This window comes from Homalodisca vitripennis, chromosome 4 (genome assembly GCF_021130785.1).
Source record: "Homalodisca vitripennis isolate AUS2020 chromosome 4, UT_GWSS_2.1, whole genome shotgun sequence".
Taxonomy (NCBI): domain Eukaryota; kingdom Metazoa; phylum Arthropoda; class Insecta; order Hemiptera; family Cicadellidae; genus Homalodisca; species Homalodisca vitripennis.
In genome coordinates, this window is record NC_060210.1 from 130823623 (window position 1) to 130846596 (window position 22974).

At 33.1% G+C, this 22974-nt stretch overlaps 1 protein-coding gene across 1 annotated transcript; it reads left to right on the forward strand.

Moving 5' to 3' along the window:
* The first annotated feature begins 848 nt into the window (after window positions 1–848).
* On the forward strand, window positions 849–22181 carry LOC124360165 (acetyl-CoA acetyltransferase, cytosolic). Its single transcript, XM_046813546.1, has 8 exons — window positions 849–1209; window positions 8216–8337; window positions 11784–11896; window positions 13579–13778; window positions 15421–15650; window positions 18444–18629; window positions 20719–20881; window positions 21845–22181. The coding sequence occupies exons 1-8, from the start codon at window positions 1164–1166 to the stop codon at window positions 21961–21963; spliced, it is 1179 nt and encodes a 392-aa protein (XP_046669502.1). The 5' UTR covers window positions 849–1163; the 3' UTR covers window positions 21964–22181.
* The last annotated feature ends 793 nt before the right edge of the window (window positions 22182–22974 follow it).

Here is a 22974-nt window from a genome sequence, read left to right on the forward strand (position 1 = left end):
CATAATACACAGCTAGAAATTTAATTCAAGTTAATATGGAGATAAAACATTTAATACATATGATTGAGGTCAATAGCCTAATACCTTTAAAATGCCATTTTATGGCTACTTAGGCTATTCAACTGCATGTTGCTAACCTTGTAACCTTGGATATCAAGGTTATTAAACATGGAAAACTCCAAAAGAAATCCTAGAACTCATATGAACAAGTTTCATTCCAATGTTTATGTAACTGAAGCTTAGTTCCAGACAGCATAAGAATATGAGAAAATAACCTGATTGGAAAAATTAAGAAATTAATTCCTGTCTGAGTTGAGTGATGACTTGTCATACGCATATTGAAAGAGACTTAAAAAGTATGGTATGTATAACATTTTTGAATGATTTTATTCATTTGAAAGCATAAGAACCATTGCCAATCAAAGCATTAGAAATTCTTGATGAATAATTTTAAAACAAAAATTAAATGACATGAAAGGTGGAAATTAATTGGGACAAGGGGCGGTCCATTGATGATACATCTAATACCCAGTATATTTTTCCAAAACTTCTTCATAATGATATACAATCATAATTGGGGCTTTTCAATGAAAAATAAAATAATTGTAAATATTTTATAATTGAAAGTTACCTGGAGAATTGGGAAGTCCAGCACCCACGTCCTGCGTTTCAGCCATTTTGCACCAATCACTTGCCAATTACCGAACAGAATTGTGGGCTCTGGAATTCCATCATTCCAATTCCGTTGTTCCTCTACCAATTTCAAAGACCAGTGTTCCTCAGAACAGCAGTTTGACAAAATTGAAAGCAGCCGACACGATAGCATTTTTGTAAACTCGTCTAGAGACAGTACGACGAGTACAGAATACATTATTAGAGGGAAAGTCACTGAGATTATTTTGTTTATCTAGGACTTTTTAGGCTCATCCATGTATTTGTCTTCAGAGTTAATATTAATAATCATTTAATTTATATTCCGAAAGCTATAAGCTATGAGGATTAGCTTTTGAGAAAATATTCAAATTTTATTGGTTATTTTTGGTTATAGAGGTTAGAGTACTGTTGGTTTTAACCTGTGACGTGTACTGTATTGTGATTGTGTACTGGTGCTCCACTTTCTTACCTTACTCAGAAAAGTAAAGGATCACTGAGAGAAGGAAAAAATGACAAATGACGTCGTTATTGTATCTGCAGCACGCACACCTATAGGTAAATAACGTTAACCTTAGTATAGTATAGTATCGAAGTAGGCTAACATAACCTATAAATCATATTTTCAGTTCAAGTATGGTTGGGCATAGGCTAGGCTATGTTTAATGTAAATGGCTAATTTAAATTACTTTATGGCTACAGTATAATAAGAGGCCACCACCACAATAGAATCATATTTATGATTATCTAAGCTATTGAAACAAAAAATCAGAAATCAGAAATTCTTTATTGTCAGACAGTAGAACACTGCAAAATAGCGTCAACAATATTATGTAATAGTTAATTACATTAAGTTATTATCAGAATAGCCCAATAAAATTAAATATAAAAACGTCAGATTAATTTTAAACAGCACTAAAGTTTTTGTCAATGCTAAAATAAATCAAACTAAAGCTTACATAGGTGGCTGGTCTTAACATAAAGCTTAACATAAGCTAGTCTGACCAGAGCACTCGACAAAGTCCCCTGACACTGTAGTAAAGCCCGCTGTACCAAATGCCGCTTGACCTCCCTCTCAAAAGAAGGACTTGTTTTTTGTTTTCATAGAGTCTGTGAGTGCATTATATAGTTTAATGCCGCTGGTTAATAAATGTCTTTCAAAAAAAACTTGTTCTATGGGCAGGAAATGGTAATCATATTGGGAGTGACGTAGATTGTGACGATGTAGGGGATTTTTGAGATTTGAGAAGGTGGAGGTTTTGTGTGAACAAATGTCACGCAGTACAAGATATAAATCGATGGGAATGTTTAGAACCTTTGCCTCCCTAAAAAAGCGACCTACAAGAAGCTCTACACGGTTTCCCCAAAAACCGCTCTCAAACGCCCTTTTCTGGAGTTTAAAAACGAATTTTGTACGTACAACTTTCACATCCCCAAAATGACTACAGCATATGTGAGAAAGGGGTAGATAAGCCATAGTAAGCAGCCAAGGTCACTCTGGTATCAGCAAAACTTTGACAGGTTTCTAATAACAAAAATCCCCGAGCTTAGTTTTTCCTACAAACGAGCTCAATATGATCGTGGAAGCTTAAATTTATTGTCAATCTGAACGCCTAGAAACTTTAGCGACTTACCAGATGAAATCTCTTCATCCCCCAAGTGGAATGGAATTTGCTCCAAATCCTGAGAACTTCTGATAGAAAAATGGATCATTTGAGTTTTCTCGTTATTTACTACGAGCTGGTTATGCTGAAACCACTGGGATATTTTTTGTGCTTCTTCAGAAGCCAGAGTCATGAGGTCCAAGTGGTTTGGGGCTTTCACTGTGAGGGATGTATCGTCTGCAAAAAGACAAATTTTGGCATTGGGACCAGAAATGCAATTTGGGAGGTCATTCACAAACAAGAGGAACAAGATTGGTCCCAGTACTGAACCCTGCGGGACTCCTCTTATTACCTCACATGGTTTTGACGAGGCTGTTCTTTGACAGCCATAGCTGTCCAAAAAAAGGAAGCTGAACTGATTGCGTCCTCCCACGCAGGTAAGATGAAATCCAACAGTACGATACACCTCTAATGCCAAGTAAGTGAAGTTTTTTTAGCAAAATTTTATGATTAAACCATATCAAAGGCCTTGGTCAAGTCGAAAAAAACAATCCCATAGCTAAATTGCCCGAGTCCAGAGCCTGTGTCAAAAATGAAATAACAGAGTCAACTGCGTCAGTGGTTGATTTTCCTTTAATGAAACCAAACTGACTTGCAGAGAGAACTCTCCGTTTCTCGCCAGAAAAGACAACAATCTATCCAGAAATATTCTTTCAAATATCTTAGAAAAGGTTGTAACCAGCGAAATAGGTCTGAAGTTACTACAAACGTTCCTAGCTCCTCTCTTGTAGAGAGGGTGACTATAGCGTGTTTTTGTGAATTAGGAAATTCACCCACTGAAAAAGATAAATTAATTAAATAAGCAAGTGGGGAAGAAATTAAATCATGGATCTGCTGCCTGAAAAGCTTAGACGATAGTCCATCATTTCCACAAGATGGCTTAGGTTTTTAAAGCAAGTATCACACGCGATACTTCCTGCTCTGTGGTGGGGGGGACAAGAACAGCGACTTGGTTACAGATTGTGGTGTAGTAGTTTGTGTTGACTCGCTTAGGCCATGAGAAATATTTCCACTGGTGTCATGGTATTGACCAATAGTCGAGAAGAAGTTGTTAAACATATTGGCAACCCTGACAGGATCCCTAACTTCATTGTCATCAGAATCAAGCAAAGTGGGGAAAACATTATTATTTTTTCTGGAAGGCTTTTGCTGTCATTAATGAGAGTCCAAATGGTTTTTGTCTTATTTGCTGATTCAGAGATCCTACTCAGGAGTTGATCCGACTTAGACTTCCTTATTGCACTTTTATAGGAACGCAAACCCTTAATTTTCTGTATGCCAATCTGGAGGGATGTGAGGAATCTAGGTCCTTCGTAAAGGAATAGCAAAACTGTAGCTGATCCTTGAGTCTTAGAATTTCGGGGACTCTCCGTGACGATCCTGTTAGAAGAATTAAGAGGGTGTATTCTTGTCTTTGTCAGAGGAAAAGTTGCTTCAAAGTAATAAGAAATTAGATTTGTAAATTCATTAAATCTATCATTGAAGTCCCCTGATTTAAAACACACTACTCCATGTTTCATTTTTTAGAAAATGCCTTGAATGTTTGGATATTGCGGGACGTTATCCTTCGCGACATTCTAAACTTAGGCAAAGGTATGAACTTAGCTGGGAGGACGATAACAGCTTCCTGACCATGATGATCTGATAACGCAGTTATCACCACATTGCTATTTATCAAGCTAGGATCAATGTTAGTAAATATATTGTCTATTGCAGTTTTTTGAACCATTAAACTCCCTGGTGTAAGAGGTTATGGTATGTCCTTAGACCAAATTGTTTTCATGATATGAATGAAAATGTCTACTGGATGCCTGATTACTCAATAGATCTATGTTGAAGTCTCCAATAACAACAAAGTCTATGACTCCGCCGAACAACTCTAGCAAGACAGTCACCAAACAAACGGAAGAATTCTTCACAGTTATATCCAGGAATTCTGTAGACAGCAATAATTATAATACTCTCACACCGTTCCAAAGCTGAACTTTTTGCAGCAGATAATTGACAAGAAACTCTCGGAACAAAACTGGGATACATCAACACGTTCACAAACCACATTACTATTTGCCAGGATACCATACTCCACCCTTTTGCCGAGATTGGCAACAAAAAGGGCCGACACATTGTTATACTCCAATCAACCATGTCAAAATGGTTGATATTCTATGATTTTGTGGTGGTGGCCTCTTATTATACTGCAATCCTAAGTATTATCTTATTTAAATACGAAAAGGAAAGTGAACTTTGGTTATTAAGAACTTAAGTGCTAATATCTCATGCTTCTTGACACTATCAAGTTCTAGATATTCTGATATGTCGTTACTGTAAGAGTTAACAACACATAGTGTAGTTAGTTGAGTACTGCTGTATAACACCTTGAATGGCAATGTCGCAGGCTGCTTGTACTATCTAGATTTTCCTCTCATTTACACAAGTCTCTGGCACTGTAAGGGTTAAGTTTACAGACACATTTTTGTGTTTAGTGTTCAATGTTTTTCAGTTACCTATTTTTTAAATTACAATTTTTAATACCTTCATTGTCAGCGATAGTATTAGTGAACAACATTAAACTGACTTCTGATTTATTTTTGGAAAAGCAATCTTTTTCCTTTACAGCAGTATAAACACTTGAAACACTCGTGGTTTGTCACCCTTATAGGTTTGGTAATATTTTTGTTATTGATATTATTAATAGCTTAAAGCTGTTAGTCTTTTGCTTCCTTTGTTTCTAAATTAATTAAAATTTTGCTGTGTCCTGCATCCTTTTTCACTCACTTAAATTATTGAATAATTAATTCAAAGCTCAGCTGCTTTGACATTTTTTACAAAATAAAAATAAACATTTCACAGTGAATTCAACATGTATGAAAAGAAAGAACAATTAATAATATTTATGTCTCCAAAGAACATTTGGCTACTCTAAGACAGTAAAGAGAAGAAAAGCTTGGTTAAACAGTAGTATTAAATGAAAAAACAGGAAACATTTACAGGCTGAAAAAAATATATTCATTAAAATAATTATGCCAATGGAATTACTTATCGTATAACAAGAATGACACAAATCTTACTGACTGGGTTTTAAATAATAATATGTCCTTAGTGTCCAGTGCAAAGGACTACCCTACATTTTTATTTTCTCATTAGCATCAAGGTTATTTTCCAGATTTGTGTTTCTGTTCGTGTGATCATTCATCAATCAGCAATTCTAGTGCTGAGGAAGGTTCTTGGTACCATTCTTCATTCCTAACATAAACCTGTTCTTCTATTAGTCAGAATAGAAGTTCTCATGTTGTTTTTCTCTGTACCTAAGTAAAAACAGAGTGGGGAATTCTTAAGGAGGCTATCAATTCCATTCCTATAAGTTATGAATGATTCACAGAACTTGTCTCGTCTATAGCTAAAAAAATAAAAAGAGTATAGAAAAGAGTACATACCAGGATGCAGCATGGGATATGAAAATCTTTATCCTGAATTTAACAACACTGGTAATTCTGACAGAGCAGACCTGCAGATAAGATTGTACGGTGATACCAGAAAAGAAAAATAGCTCTTAACATTTACTCAAAGCACCTATAAGGCTTGGTTCCTGTTATGAAAATTATCAACTAGCAAATGCATCAACCAGACACAAATGAAACAGCCAAAGCAGAAACAAGTAGTGACTATAGTTATATAGATAGGCCTGTTTTCTATTAGTTTAATTAAATAGAAAGATCGTATCAGGCTTCTTTTGAAATCTCCAGGACATTTATTCACGAGGAGCACGATACTATTATTAGCGTTTTACAATGGGTAAAGCTGAAAATTCAGATATAAACAAAATATTTCCTGAATTATCAAGATAAGATACAATTAATACACATGCAATCGCTTTAGAGTATTTTTTAATATTTTAATTTGCTATCCAGAAAAAATCTCAAACGTTTTGTACTATACTACATTATATAAATGATCAAAAAGTATATACTTTACAAGAAAAATTTCAAAGCGTTTGGATAGGTATTTGTCAAACAAAATTAAGTCAGCCCATGAACTGTATTACTGGCTGCTCAGAAATTCATGTTACAATCCGTCAGAGTTTTTGTAGTATTCTAGATGTAAATTTCTAGATTGTTTAATTTTATACAGATATTTATTGTTTTCATTTTTCTGTTTTGTAAAGCATTTACTTTTATATTGGAATATGTTTTAACATTATAATATTAAAAGATTAATGTACAAAGCGTATTAAAACATAGTTTTGACTGTCTCTTTGATATATATTTCTTTGTCAATGCTTCCTGTAAAATAATAACGAATATTATGTAATTATATAAATTAAATATTTTATTTATATCTGTCTCTTATTTACCAACCTTCCTCCAAATATGGAGAGATTGGTATTTAAAATGTTGTGAATAATAAACTTATACCAAGGCAAGTTGTTTAAAATATTGACGGAAGAATTTATGTACAACTTCTTTTGTAAAGTCATCTGATAGAGGATTAATTCTCTCTCACCAAGAAATTTACTAATGTAAATGTAAGCATTTATTCTTGTATTGGTAAAGCTAACCCAGTCAGTTACATTTCATCATTCTTTGATAACCTTTAATCTGGTGTTGTCTTTATTTAGCATAATGTATTAATTGACCAGTATGAATTTTAATGTACTGCATATTTAATGTACTGCATATTTTAACTATGTTGGCAGCTAAGTGCTTATTTAGTCATATCAGTAATGAAAAACAAAGTTTCAGATCTCATAAGATTTTGTAAAAGGTCCAATTTAATTGTTATTTTCTCTTAAGCTTTTCATCATTGAGTGTTTCCTGTTATCTTTTAAACAACTTGATAATTATTTACTAATCTAAAATCATTCCACATTCCTCTCTCCCATCACAGGTATAAAGGACAGAATGTATGCAGTATTAGTCTTTATAAGGTTCCTAAGAACTCTAATTGATTATGAAAGGTCCTCATCGGCTGTGTTTCATAATCAGTTATAGATGAATAAATAGAAAACTAAATTAGTTTTTGTGGAAAAATGTTAAAGATTCATATCACATTCTTAATCAGAAAATCCATTACTCAGAAAACAGCAAAAGTCACTTATGTTAAACCAGTTATTAAAATAAAATTGAATGCTCACGGTTTTACAACAATTAGGGACAATTAACTCATGTGTTTTAGAACTGTATTTGTAAGGGAACTCGAACTGTGTAAGAATTATGTACCAATTTGACAGCTATATATCTTTAATTAATTGTAATTACTATATAGTAATATAGCCAAAGGATTTAATTTTTTTAATTCCTTTTAGCTGTTATAATAGTATCAAATAAAACATATCTTTTAACCTTAGATATGAACATAATCTAAGTGTATAAATGTATGTAATAAGTATATTTAAATATCTTAATTTATCCTATTTCAAGTTGCTTTAATCATTACAATTAATTGAATTGTATTATATGGGTCAAGGCTGTTTGTTTAGCTGTGGCAATGTAGAGCAGAAATCAAATACTAATCATTTGCTACTGAAGTATGTAAGAGATATATTTTTTCCGTAACTGTGAAATAGAATCCTAAAAATTGGCAAGAGAGTACTAATTATATATTATAAGTAATACAATTTTACGTAAGTGTCATGAAATAATTTCAGTTTATCAGGTCCGTATTATTTCATCATTCATTTGCCAGTAATGAAAACAGTGCAAGTTTGGTATAGGTGGTATTGAAGCAACTAAGTTTAAAGTACAATTTAAAAGCAGTTTTGGATTAAGATAGGGTATGGTAAACAAACAGATATAATAACTGAATATGACTATATGTGTGAAACTGGTAAATTTTAATTCAATAATTGAACTAATTGAATTTAATAATTTTTTCCGTTAATGTAACACTTACTTCACTTTCAGGTTCATTTTGTGGGTCACTGTCAACTCTCAAGTCTCATGACTTGGGGAGTTTCGTCATAAAAGAAGTTTTAAAACGTGCTTCCATGGATGCTTCACAAGTTTCAGAAGTGGTCTTTGGACAAGTAAGACTATTTATTATGTTGAATGAATTTATTTATCCCTATAATAATAATTAATAATGCCTATTTTAATTCCATTACGGAAAACTGACAAAATATCTTGTCAAGAAAATTACAAAAGCGATCTGCTTTTAATTTTATCTCCTAATAGTTCTAATAAAATCGTGTAGACTGTGTGAGCATTATTACCAGTCTACTGAATGCTTTTAACAACGACTCTTTTTTTAGTTTTCTCAAACAAGTTTGTAACATAATATATGATTGCAGTGGTAACTAGAAGTTGAACAAGCAGCTGAATCTACTCTCCAAAATTTTGCGCTACTGAACTGTTGTTTTCCTAAGCTGTTTTTACAACAGCAACTAAATTCACATTTTACGGTACCGGTTGCGTATATTATTGTGTTCAAAATGGTAGATTTACGATCGTTTGAATTGGATCGGTATTTATTAGAAAATGCTGGTGAGTGTAATGTGAAGTATTACAATAGTTAATGAAATAATCTATTATATATATATTTTAAGGAAACAGATTAAAATATGTCTAAATTATATACAATAATCCAGTTCAACGTACAAGTAAATTGAGTATAAACACTGGTTAGTTCGATGCAGCGCAGCATTACTATTCTGCTGACGACACATAACTTAATTTGCACCTGTTGGGACACAGGCTGCCATAATAATTTAACCACTATAGGTTAAACTTTACAAAGATTACTAAAGAATTCTAATTCTTCTAAATCACCCTCAAGGAATAATTAAAAATGTATTGAACAGCAACAATATTTTTTTTTATTATTTTCACATTAAAAAAATGGTATGGAATTGATAAAGATCATACACCTAGGGAGTGAAGGAATACAATTTTTAGGTGTATATACTCTAGCAATCAACAAACAAACCACATACTCTGTGTAAACTAGTAAAGTAGTGGATGTAAGTTCTATACCAACCAGCAGTGAGAAGGAATACACCTTGCATGGAAACATCTGTCCTTCATAGAACTAAAATTGAATGAGAGGATTATATCTGCCCTTCAGTTAGTACTTATACTCATTCAAGAAACAATCACACCAGTTCTTTCCCAGCTTGGGTTAAATAGTAGTAACTGACTTATTTTTTTATTAAATAATTCTTTCCAAAGGGATCTAATCTTGTTATACCACACTTTCATGATTTGGCAATTGATGAAATGTATTAAAGGTAGAGATAATTGTATGAATTTGCAATAATTAAAAATACTAGCAAAACTAAAACATCCTTTCCGGCTCAGTCAGAATAAAGGTAGATTTCATACGTGGTTTTCATATCGCATTATTACTTTTGAATGTAAATTTATTTGGTAGTATGACTACTCTAATATTTGGTATGTTACGAAAAAATTTTCATTTTAATCTTGTAAAATTTCCGGATGTATTAGAAAGTCCATCATCTGGAAATCTTACAAGATTAAAATCATTATAAGCATGTTAAGTGATTTCAAAAAAAAAATGGGTTGGTTACAATCACTTTGGATTGATATATTGTATTTATAAACACATTTCTTTAATGATTCAAGGCCGGTATCGACAGTGCGAGGCTGCTCGCTGCAAATGCCTCGTGGCGAATGCTCGGCTTTGCCTCGGACTGTGGATACCGGGGTTGCTCGCTATGAGGCGTTCGCATCACACAATGTGAGGCGAGCCGTGTGCTTGTCGGTTTTAGAGCAGTGCTCAAAGGTGCCTCGCTCCGAGTTGTGCGTCAAGTGGATACCTGCGCTGTCTGCCTCGCACCGTACAATATACAATTCTGCACCCCAAACCAACAAACCTCCACAACGAAACTGTCATCATGGATAATCATGAAATGATCAGACAACTAGTGAAGTGTTTTAAAACCAAACGTTTACTGTGGAATTCAAAATGCCCTGAGTATTATTATTAAAAACAAGAGAGAAGACTTGTGGCGCGAAATATCGCAACTGTAAATGAGTCTCCAGTAGCTAAGAATCTCAGAGTAACAGCTAATCTTTCCTTGGTGGTAATACCACTGCGCATGTACGTGTCACGTTTCTTCACGGCAGACTCTATCAATGTAATTAAATGTTCAAAATCTTGCTTGGACATTCGCAAGAAATTTGGCACGTCTTCTAGGAGTCTGTTCCCGTATTCAAACCGATTTCGATCATTTTCTTTTGACTCACCACTCACCAACGGGGGTTTTAAAGGTTTACGTCGCTTATTCTGTTGTTTTTTCCTAATAATCGTCGCTATCACAATAAAAGCAGCGGCAGACACTTGCGCATTTCTAGAAAAAAAAAAAAAAAACATATTGTCCCGACTGTCTTCACTACGAATGCGGGTGGTTCGCGTGCTCGCAGTGAGCATTCGTGGTTACAAACTAGCTGCTAGCTGAAGAGCTCACCATGAGGCAGATGGCACGAGGCGTTCGCAGCGAGCAGCCTTGCACTGTCGATACCGGCCTTCACTGTTATTGTTTATTTCTCAAACTGTGTATGGCCACTATAGAAATCATGTTAGAATGAACGTTTTAAGTTGCCTGAGAATTCTAAAACACTTTTCCAATTTGCTCTATACGCATACCCATTCCGTTTTTAAACTTTAAACGGTTCTCATCTTGAAACCTTAGGAGATATAAAAAATATGTAATTATAAAGGTTCCTTGGAATTGCCTTAATATAAGACACAATGCAATTGCAAAATAAAAAAAAAACCTGAATGTAGTTTTTTACTCCATTAGAGTTCAGTCATACAGAAACATTGTCAAACCTCAAAAACACTGGCATTTCCTTCAATCTACTATTTATAATTCTTGTTTTCACTAAAATATTATTCTTCTGCATATTAACCTCCACCAGACATTATTATGCATAGGAGTAAGCTCAGCATGGATGGAGTAAAAACAATGTGTTGTACAAATTTGACTAAAACCGTTTTGTTTAGTTACAAAATTAATTCTTCTATACAATGGCCAAAGTGAATAAATATTAGAATCTGCTGCCAAGACTTAGCATATACAAGTAAACCGAAGAACTAGCAACTATTCTTTATTAAAAGTTAAGTAGTATTTAGCCTGTCTAAAGAAATATAGAGTACAACCATGGAGTATTTACTAATACCTTTTTATTCACTTCAAACAGTACTGAATCAGCTGTGATGGCTTGTCCTCCCCTCCCAATAACCATCCTCTATAATATTCAATACTAGTAAAATAACAGCTGATTCAAATTACTTTCAAACGTACTGTTAGGTCACTTCTACTTTCCTACTGAAACTCAACTCCTAGACGTTTAAAGATGATGACCACACTTAGAGTACATACCTACCTTCATATTGTGTTAGAATGGATGACTTTATTGTTAGTAATTAAAGAGTTAACCTCCTGACTAATGCTAAGAAAATCAGTATAAAGTTACTGTGTGTTAAGCAAATGTGATACGATTGATACAGGCTCTTACTGCTGGAGAGGGTCAGAATCCAGCTCGCCAAGCATCTATCAAGGCTGGACTGCCGTACACAGTACCAGCATATCTTGTAAACATGCTGTGTGGATCGGGACTCAAGTAAGCATGCTACGTTTTCCATTAAGTTATTTAGCAAATATGATCCATTATCCTAATTAATTGTTATTGGTTGAGCTTTTATGAAGGGGCCGAAAAAAATGTCTTCTGTCTGTCTACACGATATGTCGAAGACGAACTGACCTATATACTTGAAATTGTGCTGGAAGCTTCATTTCTACTTCAGAAACACTGAGTTTGATGATTGTGTATGTCGCTCAATGATATTGGGCTGAGCATTAGCAAATATTTTTACATTGCTCTTATGGATGGAAAATGTAATTTAAAAAAATGTGAATGTATCATGTGGCAAGATATCTCAATAAATATTTCATCTGTGGACTGTACATTCACATTGCATTTGTTTAGTAAATTAGGTTTAATAGCTCTGTTTGTGTTATAAAAGTCAACACACCAAGTTACTAAGTGAAGGTGTTGCGGTTTTTAGGCCATATGTGTTGCTATGACACATGTTAAAATCTCATATTGCTGTACTCAGTTTATTTTACAAATTTAATTATTCTGTGATTTTCTCGTTGCCATCATGGTTACCCATAAGATCATTCTAAAAGTTGTCACAAATGCTCAGCCAAAATCCATTGAGTGACATACACTAACTTGGTGTTGTCTATATGAAGGAAATGAAGCTTCAAGGAAAATTTCAAGCATATAGGTCAGTTTGTTTTCAAAATATTGTGCAACTAGACAGACATTTTTTAGGCTTTGCTAATGCTCAGCCAATTATATTTATACTTTTAGAAATTTAAGTTTTTCATATTCTCAACATTTCACTTATTCTTTGTTGGCTATGTGAGGAATATGTTTTGTGGTACACGCCTTACATATTCCCCAAACATTCCGTAAAATATTTTTTGGAATTATAAAGAAATAAATTTATAGGAATTAAAAAAGATTCACACCACCTTTTCATAGAAATCCTCCTAAAATAGTCCATGTCCAAAATTGTTCAGAGATAAATAGTGAACTTTTTATATAGTCAGAGAGTTTTATATAAGAAAATAAATCACACACATTGTAATTGAGACCTCATAAATTAATTTTATTGTTAAATGTTCTACATTTTTTTCTTGCATATTTGAATAACCATTAAACATAAGGAACTAAAAAATTACTTTTTATATTCTTTGTTATTTACTATTTTATTCCTTATAGTATGCATATGGCAATGTTTAATTTACAAATAATATTTGTTATTAATGTTTATAAAAGCGCTTACGTATAAAAAAAATTATTCACCTCTTGATACTTTTTACATTTGCCATAATATAATAAATTATTTAACAGCTTGTCTTGGATGGAAAATGTCAAATATTATATAAATGTGTATTGTAATTGCATAATATTCAGTAATGTAGCAAGTACAATATATTGCCAATTTGGTAAAGAAAATGTAAAAAGTTAAAGAACACTATAAATTTATGTAATCTTTCCATTATTTTATTAAAAATGTAAACGATAAACAGACAAAATATTCTTGTCAAAATAAATGTATTGTGTGTTATAATGGATTTTTATCAAAATAGGCTTGGAAGTTATGTGTTATTTTATTACTTTCTGTACAAATATTTGATGTTCCAATTGAATGTATCCGTCAGAGATTGACACTGCATTGCGTACTCCTCTGTCTGTAAAGGATGAACAGTAGCTAATAAAGCCATTTGCAGAGCAGTGGTGGTGGGCTGTCAGTCGTTGCAGCTGGGTAACACAAGTGTGTGCGTTTGTGGTGGTCAGGAGTCCATGAGTCAGGCCCCCCACTTTACACATCTCCGTGGCGGCGTCAAGATGGGCAACACAACCCTCATTGACCACATGCTCTCTGACGGACTTACAGATGCTTTCTTCAACATCCACATGGGACAGACTGGTGGGTAATCGTAAGCTATCCCACAGTATAGCACTGTATTAACCCATTGGCCTACTAGTATTTCCAGCCTCTCAACTCCACAGTAAATCCAATTAATTTGGCCCAAAATGGAGAATTTTACTTAAAATTCCATTACTCTAGTTGTACTGTTTAGATTTTAATAAAACTTGGGATATTTAATAAAAGCATCCTAAACTATATTTTTCACAAAAAAAAAATTTAAAATTTAATGTTAATTTTTTAATTTTGTTAATTTGTGTTAATTTTATGTTAATTACAAAATAAACACTTTTTATTTTTTACTGACAATTATTTATTATTATTATTATTATTTCGAATTATTATACAACTATTATAATATAATTATTATAATTATTATACAATTATTATTTCGAATATTTACTCCTACCTGATTGCCTAAAAACACAATATTTTTAGGTTTGTTTGGCTCGTCATTCCATATTGGAAAATTCCATAATCCAGTTACACCAGAAGCCACACTGCTAATAACGTCTTTCAACATTCTGTAAATGTAAATCATTCATAGGATCATCGGCATTGTTTTAGGCCTACGTCCATCTCTTCAAAATCAATATCTGAGAGGGCATTGTCAGACTCACCGTCGCCGAATTCTTCATCACCATCAATCCTCTACTCTTCTTCCACATGATTAGAACCGATTTCACCATCAGATTCACTTAAAATAAATCCGTCATTGTCAATATAAACGATCAATTTCACTACTACGTAAAGCTCCATGCCGCGCCATTGTACACACGCTTAGTATGTTTACTCGAGTCAGCTGTTTACTTGTTCCGATCGTCTGTTTATGTTCCCCTTCCCCAACTGCAGTGTTGCCAAGCTGTAAAGTTAAATTATTCAATTCCCATTATTGCAAAGAACATAGAAACGAAGTTAGGACTGAATGGTGCTGACATCTTTTGAGAAATAGGCGAACTACTTGGTGGCGAGATGGTTTCGTCAAAGTATTTTACCGTGCATAGCGCTAGTGGCGAGATGGTCTCGTCGAAGTAGGCTAATGGGTTAAGCTAGGAGAAATATAATCTGAGAAAAAAATTATCATTTCATATTTTAACCCTTTTTGATACCCTTCCATTTTAACCTTCATCAAAATTAGTGTGGCTGATGATCAATTTCTTTTTTATGAAAAATTCCTCTATCAATTTCTAGAAAAACATTCTTGGACTAATGGTATCTTTGCAAAGTTAAAGAAGGTAGCAAAGCAATGACATTGCATGAAGGTAGCAATTAATATGCTACAGAGGAAGCAGAGTAAAGTAATTCTTATATTTTTGAACATGTTAGGTGGTTTAAATTTTGTTTATTAACTAAAATCAAATTTTAAAATTTCTTGAATCTAGTGCTGTGTTTTTTGTAATCTTTTTGTACTTGTGCTTTTGTTAATTTTATCACAAGTTTATTGTACAGCTACTATCAGAAATCTTATTCATTTTCATCAAGAAAAGGACAGGTTTCAGATAATTACAACATAGTCTGAAATTAATTAATTTAACAAGGTAATTTAAGATTTAACAAGGTACTTTAATATTTTTCACAGTTTACAGCTATGAAAAGCAAGTATACAACAATAATACAATATGTGTGTTTATTTTATTTACAGCGGAAAATTTGGCAACTCAATATGCGATCTCAAGAGAAGAGCAAGACATATATGCAGTAGAATCCCAGAAGAGAACTGAAAATGCCCAAAAGCAAGGACACTTTTTAGAAGAAATAGTACCGGTAACGATAAAGAGCTCCAAAGGAGACAAAGTGATATCAGAGGACGAATATCCCAAACATGGCACTAGTTTAGAAGGATTGGCAAAACTGAGGCCAGCCTTTACTAAGGTATCTTTAATATAAGATTGCAATTATTGTTGTTATTAGCTTATATAGTTTGATTATAAGGCACTATTTCAATCAATAATCACATATGGAATAACTACCTGGGGAACAACAGCGAATAGCCATTTAAACCAAATACTAAATTTACAAAAAAGATGTTTAAGGGCACTCTACGGATATGAATTGGACATAAATGACAATCAATTGGACCAGCACTATAGTTTAAAGGGACAACTAACACCAAAAGGATTGTATATATTTAAAATTTTACAGATATATTATGAAAACAAACAATTTAAGGAAACCCTGGACAGAAGCTATAATACTAGGCATTTGGCTAAGTACAAAATACACACCCCAAGGACAGACTATGGGCGCAGGCTACCAGAATATATAGTACCGAATCTATTTAATCAACTGCCTAGTGAAATAGAAAATTTACCAAATCTAAAGAAGTTTAAATCGGCAGCCTACATTTGGTTAAATACAGCTAGACCTCTATATCAAGTATAAAGACAAAACTTGCCATTTGTAGATGTCTTAGAAATAGGCCTAGCCTGGCCCAATCCCCACTAGCCTGCACTGACATTCCACTACACTGCACAACACTCAAAACTATTTTCATTACTCAGATTCACTCTCACTGTACTAGACTGTTGTTTATTCACACTACTTTATTCACCGACTATGAAAAAGCCACTAAACCCACTTTACTCAGTGAGCAAACATAACATAAACATAACCCAAAAATAAAACATAACCTAACTACGATTAGCAGAAACTGTTTCGACCAGACGACACTACTGCACACAACTGGAGACAGACAAAGAGGAACAAATTCAGACAGGTATGCACGTATTACACACCACTGAACTCCTAGAAGAATATATTGTTATTATTAGTAGAAAAATCGTTTTCAAATATCTAACCATGTTATTGTAATTTATATTGTTTTTCGTTATGTAATCGTTATATTATTTTATTGTTATTGTTATTGTTATTGTTATATTAATTTCAAACCATATTCATACAATTGCCAAATATAAATACAAACATGATGCCTGCCCTAAACCGCAAATAAATCGTCATTAGTAGTTTAATTTATTAAATTGATTTAAGCGATACAACTTATTAAAGACATTATTGCCAGTAGAAGTGGAGCAGTAGAAGTAAGGAAATATCGCTGGACCTCGCCGACAAGTTTTTTATGTAACTTGGCGAGGCCAAACTGTGTAAAACAATGTAATTGAATAAATAAATAAATAAAATCTAGTAAAATAACTCAATATTTAATAGACATCTGAACGCATTTATCAAATTAATTCTAAAAGATAAAGTTCTTTATTTTGAAATAGTGGCAATTTACTGGAGATATGGCAGTCAGAAAATTTATATTGGCATTTATAATGCTCTGTATAAAGCACTCAAGAAAGATTCCTAGTTGGTATTTTACATATTTTCAATCTGTATTATGATTTTTTTAAACTAAAAACTTTTAATAAATCACTAAAGGAAAGTAATAACTACTTTAGTTATCAACAAAAAAAATAACTTGTGTAAAGAGTGACTCCCATGAGTAAGTATGATTCCAGCTGACGATATTCATAGCGATATTCTAGCATTAAGGAATAAAGACAGTTTGTGGATGGATTAATAATTTATCTATATATATATAAAAATGAATGTTTGTGTGTTTGTCCTTTATGGAATCGTGAACTATTTGACCGATCATTATGAAAATTTGTATGTATATGTATTTTTCCACGGAGAAGGTTTATATGATATGCCAATTGATGTAACTTGCCACCAGGCGGCGCTGCAAAAGATAAAAGTTTTTAAAGCGTTTGCACATTATAAACTGCAATTACACGACAGTTACGTCATGTTAAATAGCCAAACAATGTTTGAAGGCGCTAAGTTGTGATGTATATTTGTATTTAAAATACATTTTTCGTTGAACATAAAGCTTGAGTGTTAGACCACTTTAGAATAAAGTACATGCGAGTGTACAATGACTATGCACGTACACTTTTTACATATTTTCTTGACCGTGGCATCAAGACAAACTCTACATCGGCGTTGGAAATATAATTCACTGAACCAAAAGTGCTCATGCACGGGCAAAGCTTACGAAAAGCGTGTGAAGCCGCGGGAAACAGCTAGTTATTATATAAAATACACTGTGAATTATCATAATTTATAGAACTTATGTAGTTAGTCGTAAATGTCAACCTAACCTTACATAGCATGGTGTTAGCACTACTAAGCACCTCGCTGGCATCGAACAGCACTATGTCAGCACTTTTGGGACTTAATAACAAATTTCTTTAAAATCAGAGCCATCATTATAAAAACTACAATTTAGATTGAAAGATGGGGACCAAATAAGTGCCTCACAAATGTAATTCTGTGGGTGCTACTAAAATATTAAAATTAATTATATTTTCTATTTTTTTATCCTATATTTCTAAGCTTTTGATGTATTAAAGATACAACAAAAATCAAGTTTATTTAAATTTGTGGTTGCTTTTCAGTGCTCTCCTGTTTAATCACAAATCAATTACAATTAAGTTTACAAAATATTGAAAACCGTAACTGATACAAAGAGATAAAATTCTTCAGGTTTTTGTAAATAACATAAATTTATTAAGTGTTAACTTTTTTATTATTCCTTATTGTATTAATCATTTCTTTATTCTAAGAATTGAAATATCATTTATCGATCACTTATTCCTATTGAATTGTCTGCAACACAATTTTGTTATGACCGAGTATGATGTTTGATGCGGCTCACAGAATGGCAGTGTGACAGCAGGCAATGCATCAGGACTCAACGACGGTGCTGCTGCAGTGTTATTGATGACATCAGAAGAAGCTCAGAAGCGAGGACTCTCTGCTCTCGGTCGTATTGTAGCATATGCACAAGTTGGATGTGATCCTCAGATCATGGGCTTCGGTCCTGTGCCTGCTGTCAAGATGGTGGTCAGTAAATCTTTATCAATACGTATGTAGTCAAAACCATATAGGTAAAGCTGTACTATAAATCTCCTAACTATTTGACTCATAGGATTTCATTATCACTCCCCTTATCACTGTCTACTTATTATAATATTTTTTGCTCATTTCCAGTTTCTTGATTTATCGACTGTAATATACTGTTTCTTTTTCCGCTCTATTCCAATCTGTTCATAACCCCTACGCAAGAATATCTTTGAATATAAAATATACAATATTCAAATACAAGCTATAGTGGAAACCTCGATATATCGAACCTAAAGGCAAAATACAAATCTTCAATAAATAGAGAATTTTGATATAATGAGGTTTGATATATATAGGCTGCTTGGTACAGACTTCAATATATAGAGGTTTGCAATTGTTGTGAGGTGACAACAGAAAATAAAAGTTTTGGTGGTGGGCGTTTTTAAGTCTCGACATATTAATAATTACGGTACTGTTTTTTGGTTTCTTGCACTTATAAACTGAAACTTAATTAGCAGTAGACAAAATTAAAGTAAAAAATTTAATATATTGAAGTTATTTATGTTAAACCTTTGATATATAGAGGGAAAATTAGCATTGAAGTAAGGAGCGCATTGAAAGGGAATGACAAAACTTTGATTTATCAGGGAATTCGATATATTCAGGTTCGGTGTGTCAATGTTCAAATGCAATTCTGCAAAACAGATCTCAGAGTTCAGCAGAGAAATTTTGCATGCATTTTTATAACAGGATTTGTTTTTACTACATATTGACAAGAGACGGTGAATGAAGCCAAGAGACAGTGTTCTACTGTATATTGTGTTGTGTTCTTAGTGTTTGCTGATTTATTGTCAATGTCATTCTTTCATTTCTGAAAGTACTCAAGTAAAACCCGTTTTAAATAATTAAAAAATACATTTCTCTCAAGTTACTTACAAAAAACCATAATTTATGTAAAAACTGATTTTATTGAAGACAACCAAATTCAAAGAACCAATCATGATATTTGTAAAAATAATAAAACTTAAATATCAGGTGTTGTACAAGGCTGTCCAGAACGTAAAAGGTATATTTTGGTTGAAATATAATATTAACAAAGTGGAAGAAATATTTATTTTATACATTTAAAAACTACATTTTAAGCTACTTTCAACATAATCCTGTTCTAATTGAAGCACTTAATCATAGCGTGACAAGTTTTTTTTATTTCAACTTGGAAGAAGTACACTGCCTGAGATCTTAAACACTTTTTAACACTGGCTTGAAGGTCTGCGGCAATATTGATGCTAGATGTAGACTATATGGAGGATGACTAAATCTCTCCTACCCAAAATTATCTGAAAGCTGTCGGGTATGATTGGCCATGTTCAGACGTGCATTGTCATGAATAAATCAAATTTTTGAGCTTAGTTTTCCCAGACACTTGTTTTGTATTGCCTGCTGTAGTTTCTACAGTTTTCCCCATTCCTTTCTGCACTGATTGTCGAGCCTCATTCAAGGAGAGCAACTAGATCATAACCCTTACTGTCCCAAAAAACAGTCACCATGATCTTGGCATTTTCTTGGTTTGTCTTTATACAAGACTGCCTTTTCAACAATTTATTTTACATACATGTTTTTTTCATATAAGATACCTTTGTAAATATAAAGGCTGTACACTGTCATTATTCCCAAACAAGGAAATAATGACTCATCCCTAATCGCCTACAAAAATTAAATTTTGTATTTCTCACAGAGAAATTGTAAAAGAAGACTCATTAAACTGGTGATGGATTTCGATTCGTTTGTAATTTTTTGTACTCATAAAACTAATTGCTGAATGTACTTCACAAGTGGCGGGATTTCCAATTGCAGTGCACGTTTAACTAGTCATAGTGAGAAATGGAGAGGCAGACCACCATTATCACAATTGGAGCATACTGAGCATAGGAATCCAAATGTGCATTACTTTTTGGACAACCCTTTCAGCTTTGCTGTGGAGTGCTATCCCAGGTCAATAAATCTTAAGTTGAAAACATGCCTGAATATTATACATGTCTTATTATTTGTTTATGTTTACAGATGGTAATAAGAGATCAAATTGTTTCAGCTAGAGAAAGCGGGTTGGAGCAAGGATGATGTGGATTTGTATGAGCTAAACGAAGCTTTTGCCTCTCAATCACTGGTTGTTCTGAAAGAGTTGGGACTGGACTCCTCAAAGGTTAATGTCAGTGGAGGAGCCATTGCTCTGGGTCATCCCATCGGAGCTTCAGGTATGTAACATGCTTGATTGCTTGGGAAATATACAAAATACATTTGAACCATTAGGTATTAGATATTCATAAACTTATTTGTATTAAAAAGAAATGGTTAATAACCAACCTTATTGATGTCCAGGAGCAGCAAATCTTTAACCGTGAATGTCAAGATATTGGGGTGCGAACGTAGATCGATAGGTCTAGTCTACTGCAGGGAATGACTATTGAGAGTTTTTGTGGCTCAAGAGTTAAGGGCTGTTGTTAGCCTAGACATAAGAGGTGCCACTCCCAGTCTGCTTTGACTGAAGAGCCTAGCACAGAGCTGCCCTCCCCTTTTTCCAAGGAGACATGACTGATTAATGGCCAAAATCCTTCCTCATGGATTTTGACAGGAGGTGGCCCCTACCCCCACCTTACCCATCCAGAATATCCGTCACACCGGAAAAAGTGCAAAGTTTTTTTGAGGAATAAATGCAATTTCTTAGCGTATTGTCCTAAGATAACAAAAAAAACTAATGCAAATGTATCACTCCTAAATAAATACATATTTAACACTGCATATTTTTGTTAACTTGAGGTTTTAAAACAAAGAATTCATTAAATGTACAATGTTATGTACAATTTTGATTTTTTGAAGTATCATAAAATAGTTTGTTATTTATCTCAAATAGTTGGAGGGCCTTCACTTAACTATTAACTTAGATTGTATAACTTGTATAACAGATAGAGGTGACTTTATGTATAGACATGGAAAATCCATTAAATCAAATACTTTTCCCTTTGAATTAAGTTGTAAAACCATTCTAAAATGTCTTTAGATGATGCACTTTAAAAATGATTTCCCTTTATTTGAACTTGGGTAATCCAGAAAAAGTGCATCTTGTCCAGATTAGTGTAAATCCTTGACTACTTTCAATTCCTACAATAACCTAATACAGCCTGCACACATTCTGTAAGTGATAATTGATCGGATTGCAGGAGCCAGAGTTCTGGTCACTTTGCTGTATGGATTGCAGCGGACTGGAGGTAAGCGAGGCGTAGCATCTCTCTGCATCGGAGGCGGGATGGGCATCGCTCTTGCCGTCCAGAGAGACTGATTCTACTGCCCTTCTACCTGACTAGTTGTCAGTAAATTGTATTTTCGTAAGCAATCACTTTACTATCAGTATTTCCTTAATTGAAAGTGATGTTTTTAAATTTGATGGCATTTAAAATGTAATTTAACCATCTTTAAATTGTTCAAATACCTCAGTTGTATAATCTCAGCTATCATATCATTCATTATTTATTACATAAACTACATATATGTAAAGCATTTGTCTTAGATTTATTTGGAAATTATTTTAATGTTGGTAATTAACACAATAATTGCATTAGACTGATGATAAAAAGATATGCTCTGGTTGTTGAAATGTTCTTCCATGTTTAGTTGAAAGAACGGGCTACACATTTGCTACTTATATACATTATGTTTGTATGTTTTATTTATTGGTAAGTAACATAATCTTTTTATTACTAGACCTTGATATGGTTACACCATAGCTATTTATTCTCAATGTATTAAATGTATTTATTTAATACATTATAATTTTGTGTCAGGTAATTAGCCATGGAAATAAAAGTACGAGAATATAACTTGTCAAAATATTTAAAGTACACTCTAGTAAAAATAACTTGCCAAGGCAATAAATTACCAAACCATTTTAAGAAAATTAGATATATTAGGGGTTATAAATTACTTTAAAGTATCTGCTGTTCATATTTTATGTCTTGTTAGAAATTAAATAGGTGTACTTTAATCAATTAAAGTACTTAAAGTATACACAATAAATATGTTTAATTGAAAAATTATTGAAATATAAACAGCTATAAATTATTTTAAGAATTATGCTGTGTAGCATTACTTACTGTTAATTATTGTATTATTCTTTTAAAGAAGAAAATTCAGTTTGCTCAAACTATTAACACGTTCACGATGATGTGTACCCTATTGGATATACACTCTCTATCATAACTGTCATCGTTTACCCGATCAGGTACACCCCGCTTATGTAAAATGTGTCGTGCGCCCTATGAGGTAAATGTTGCTGTACATTTCATTATTGCAT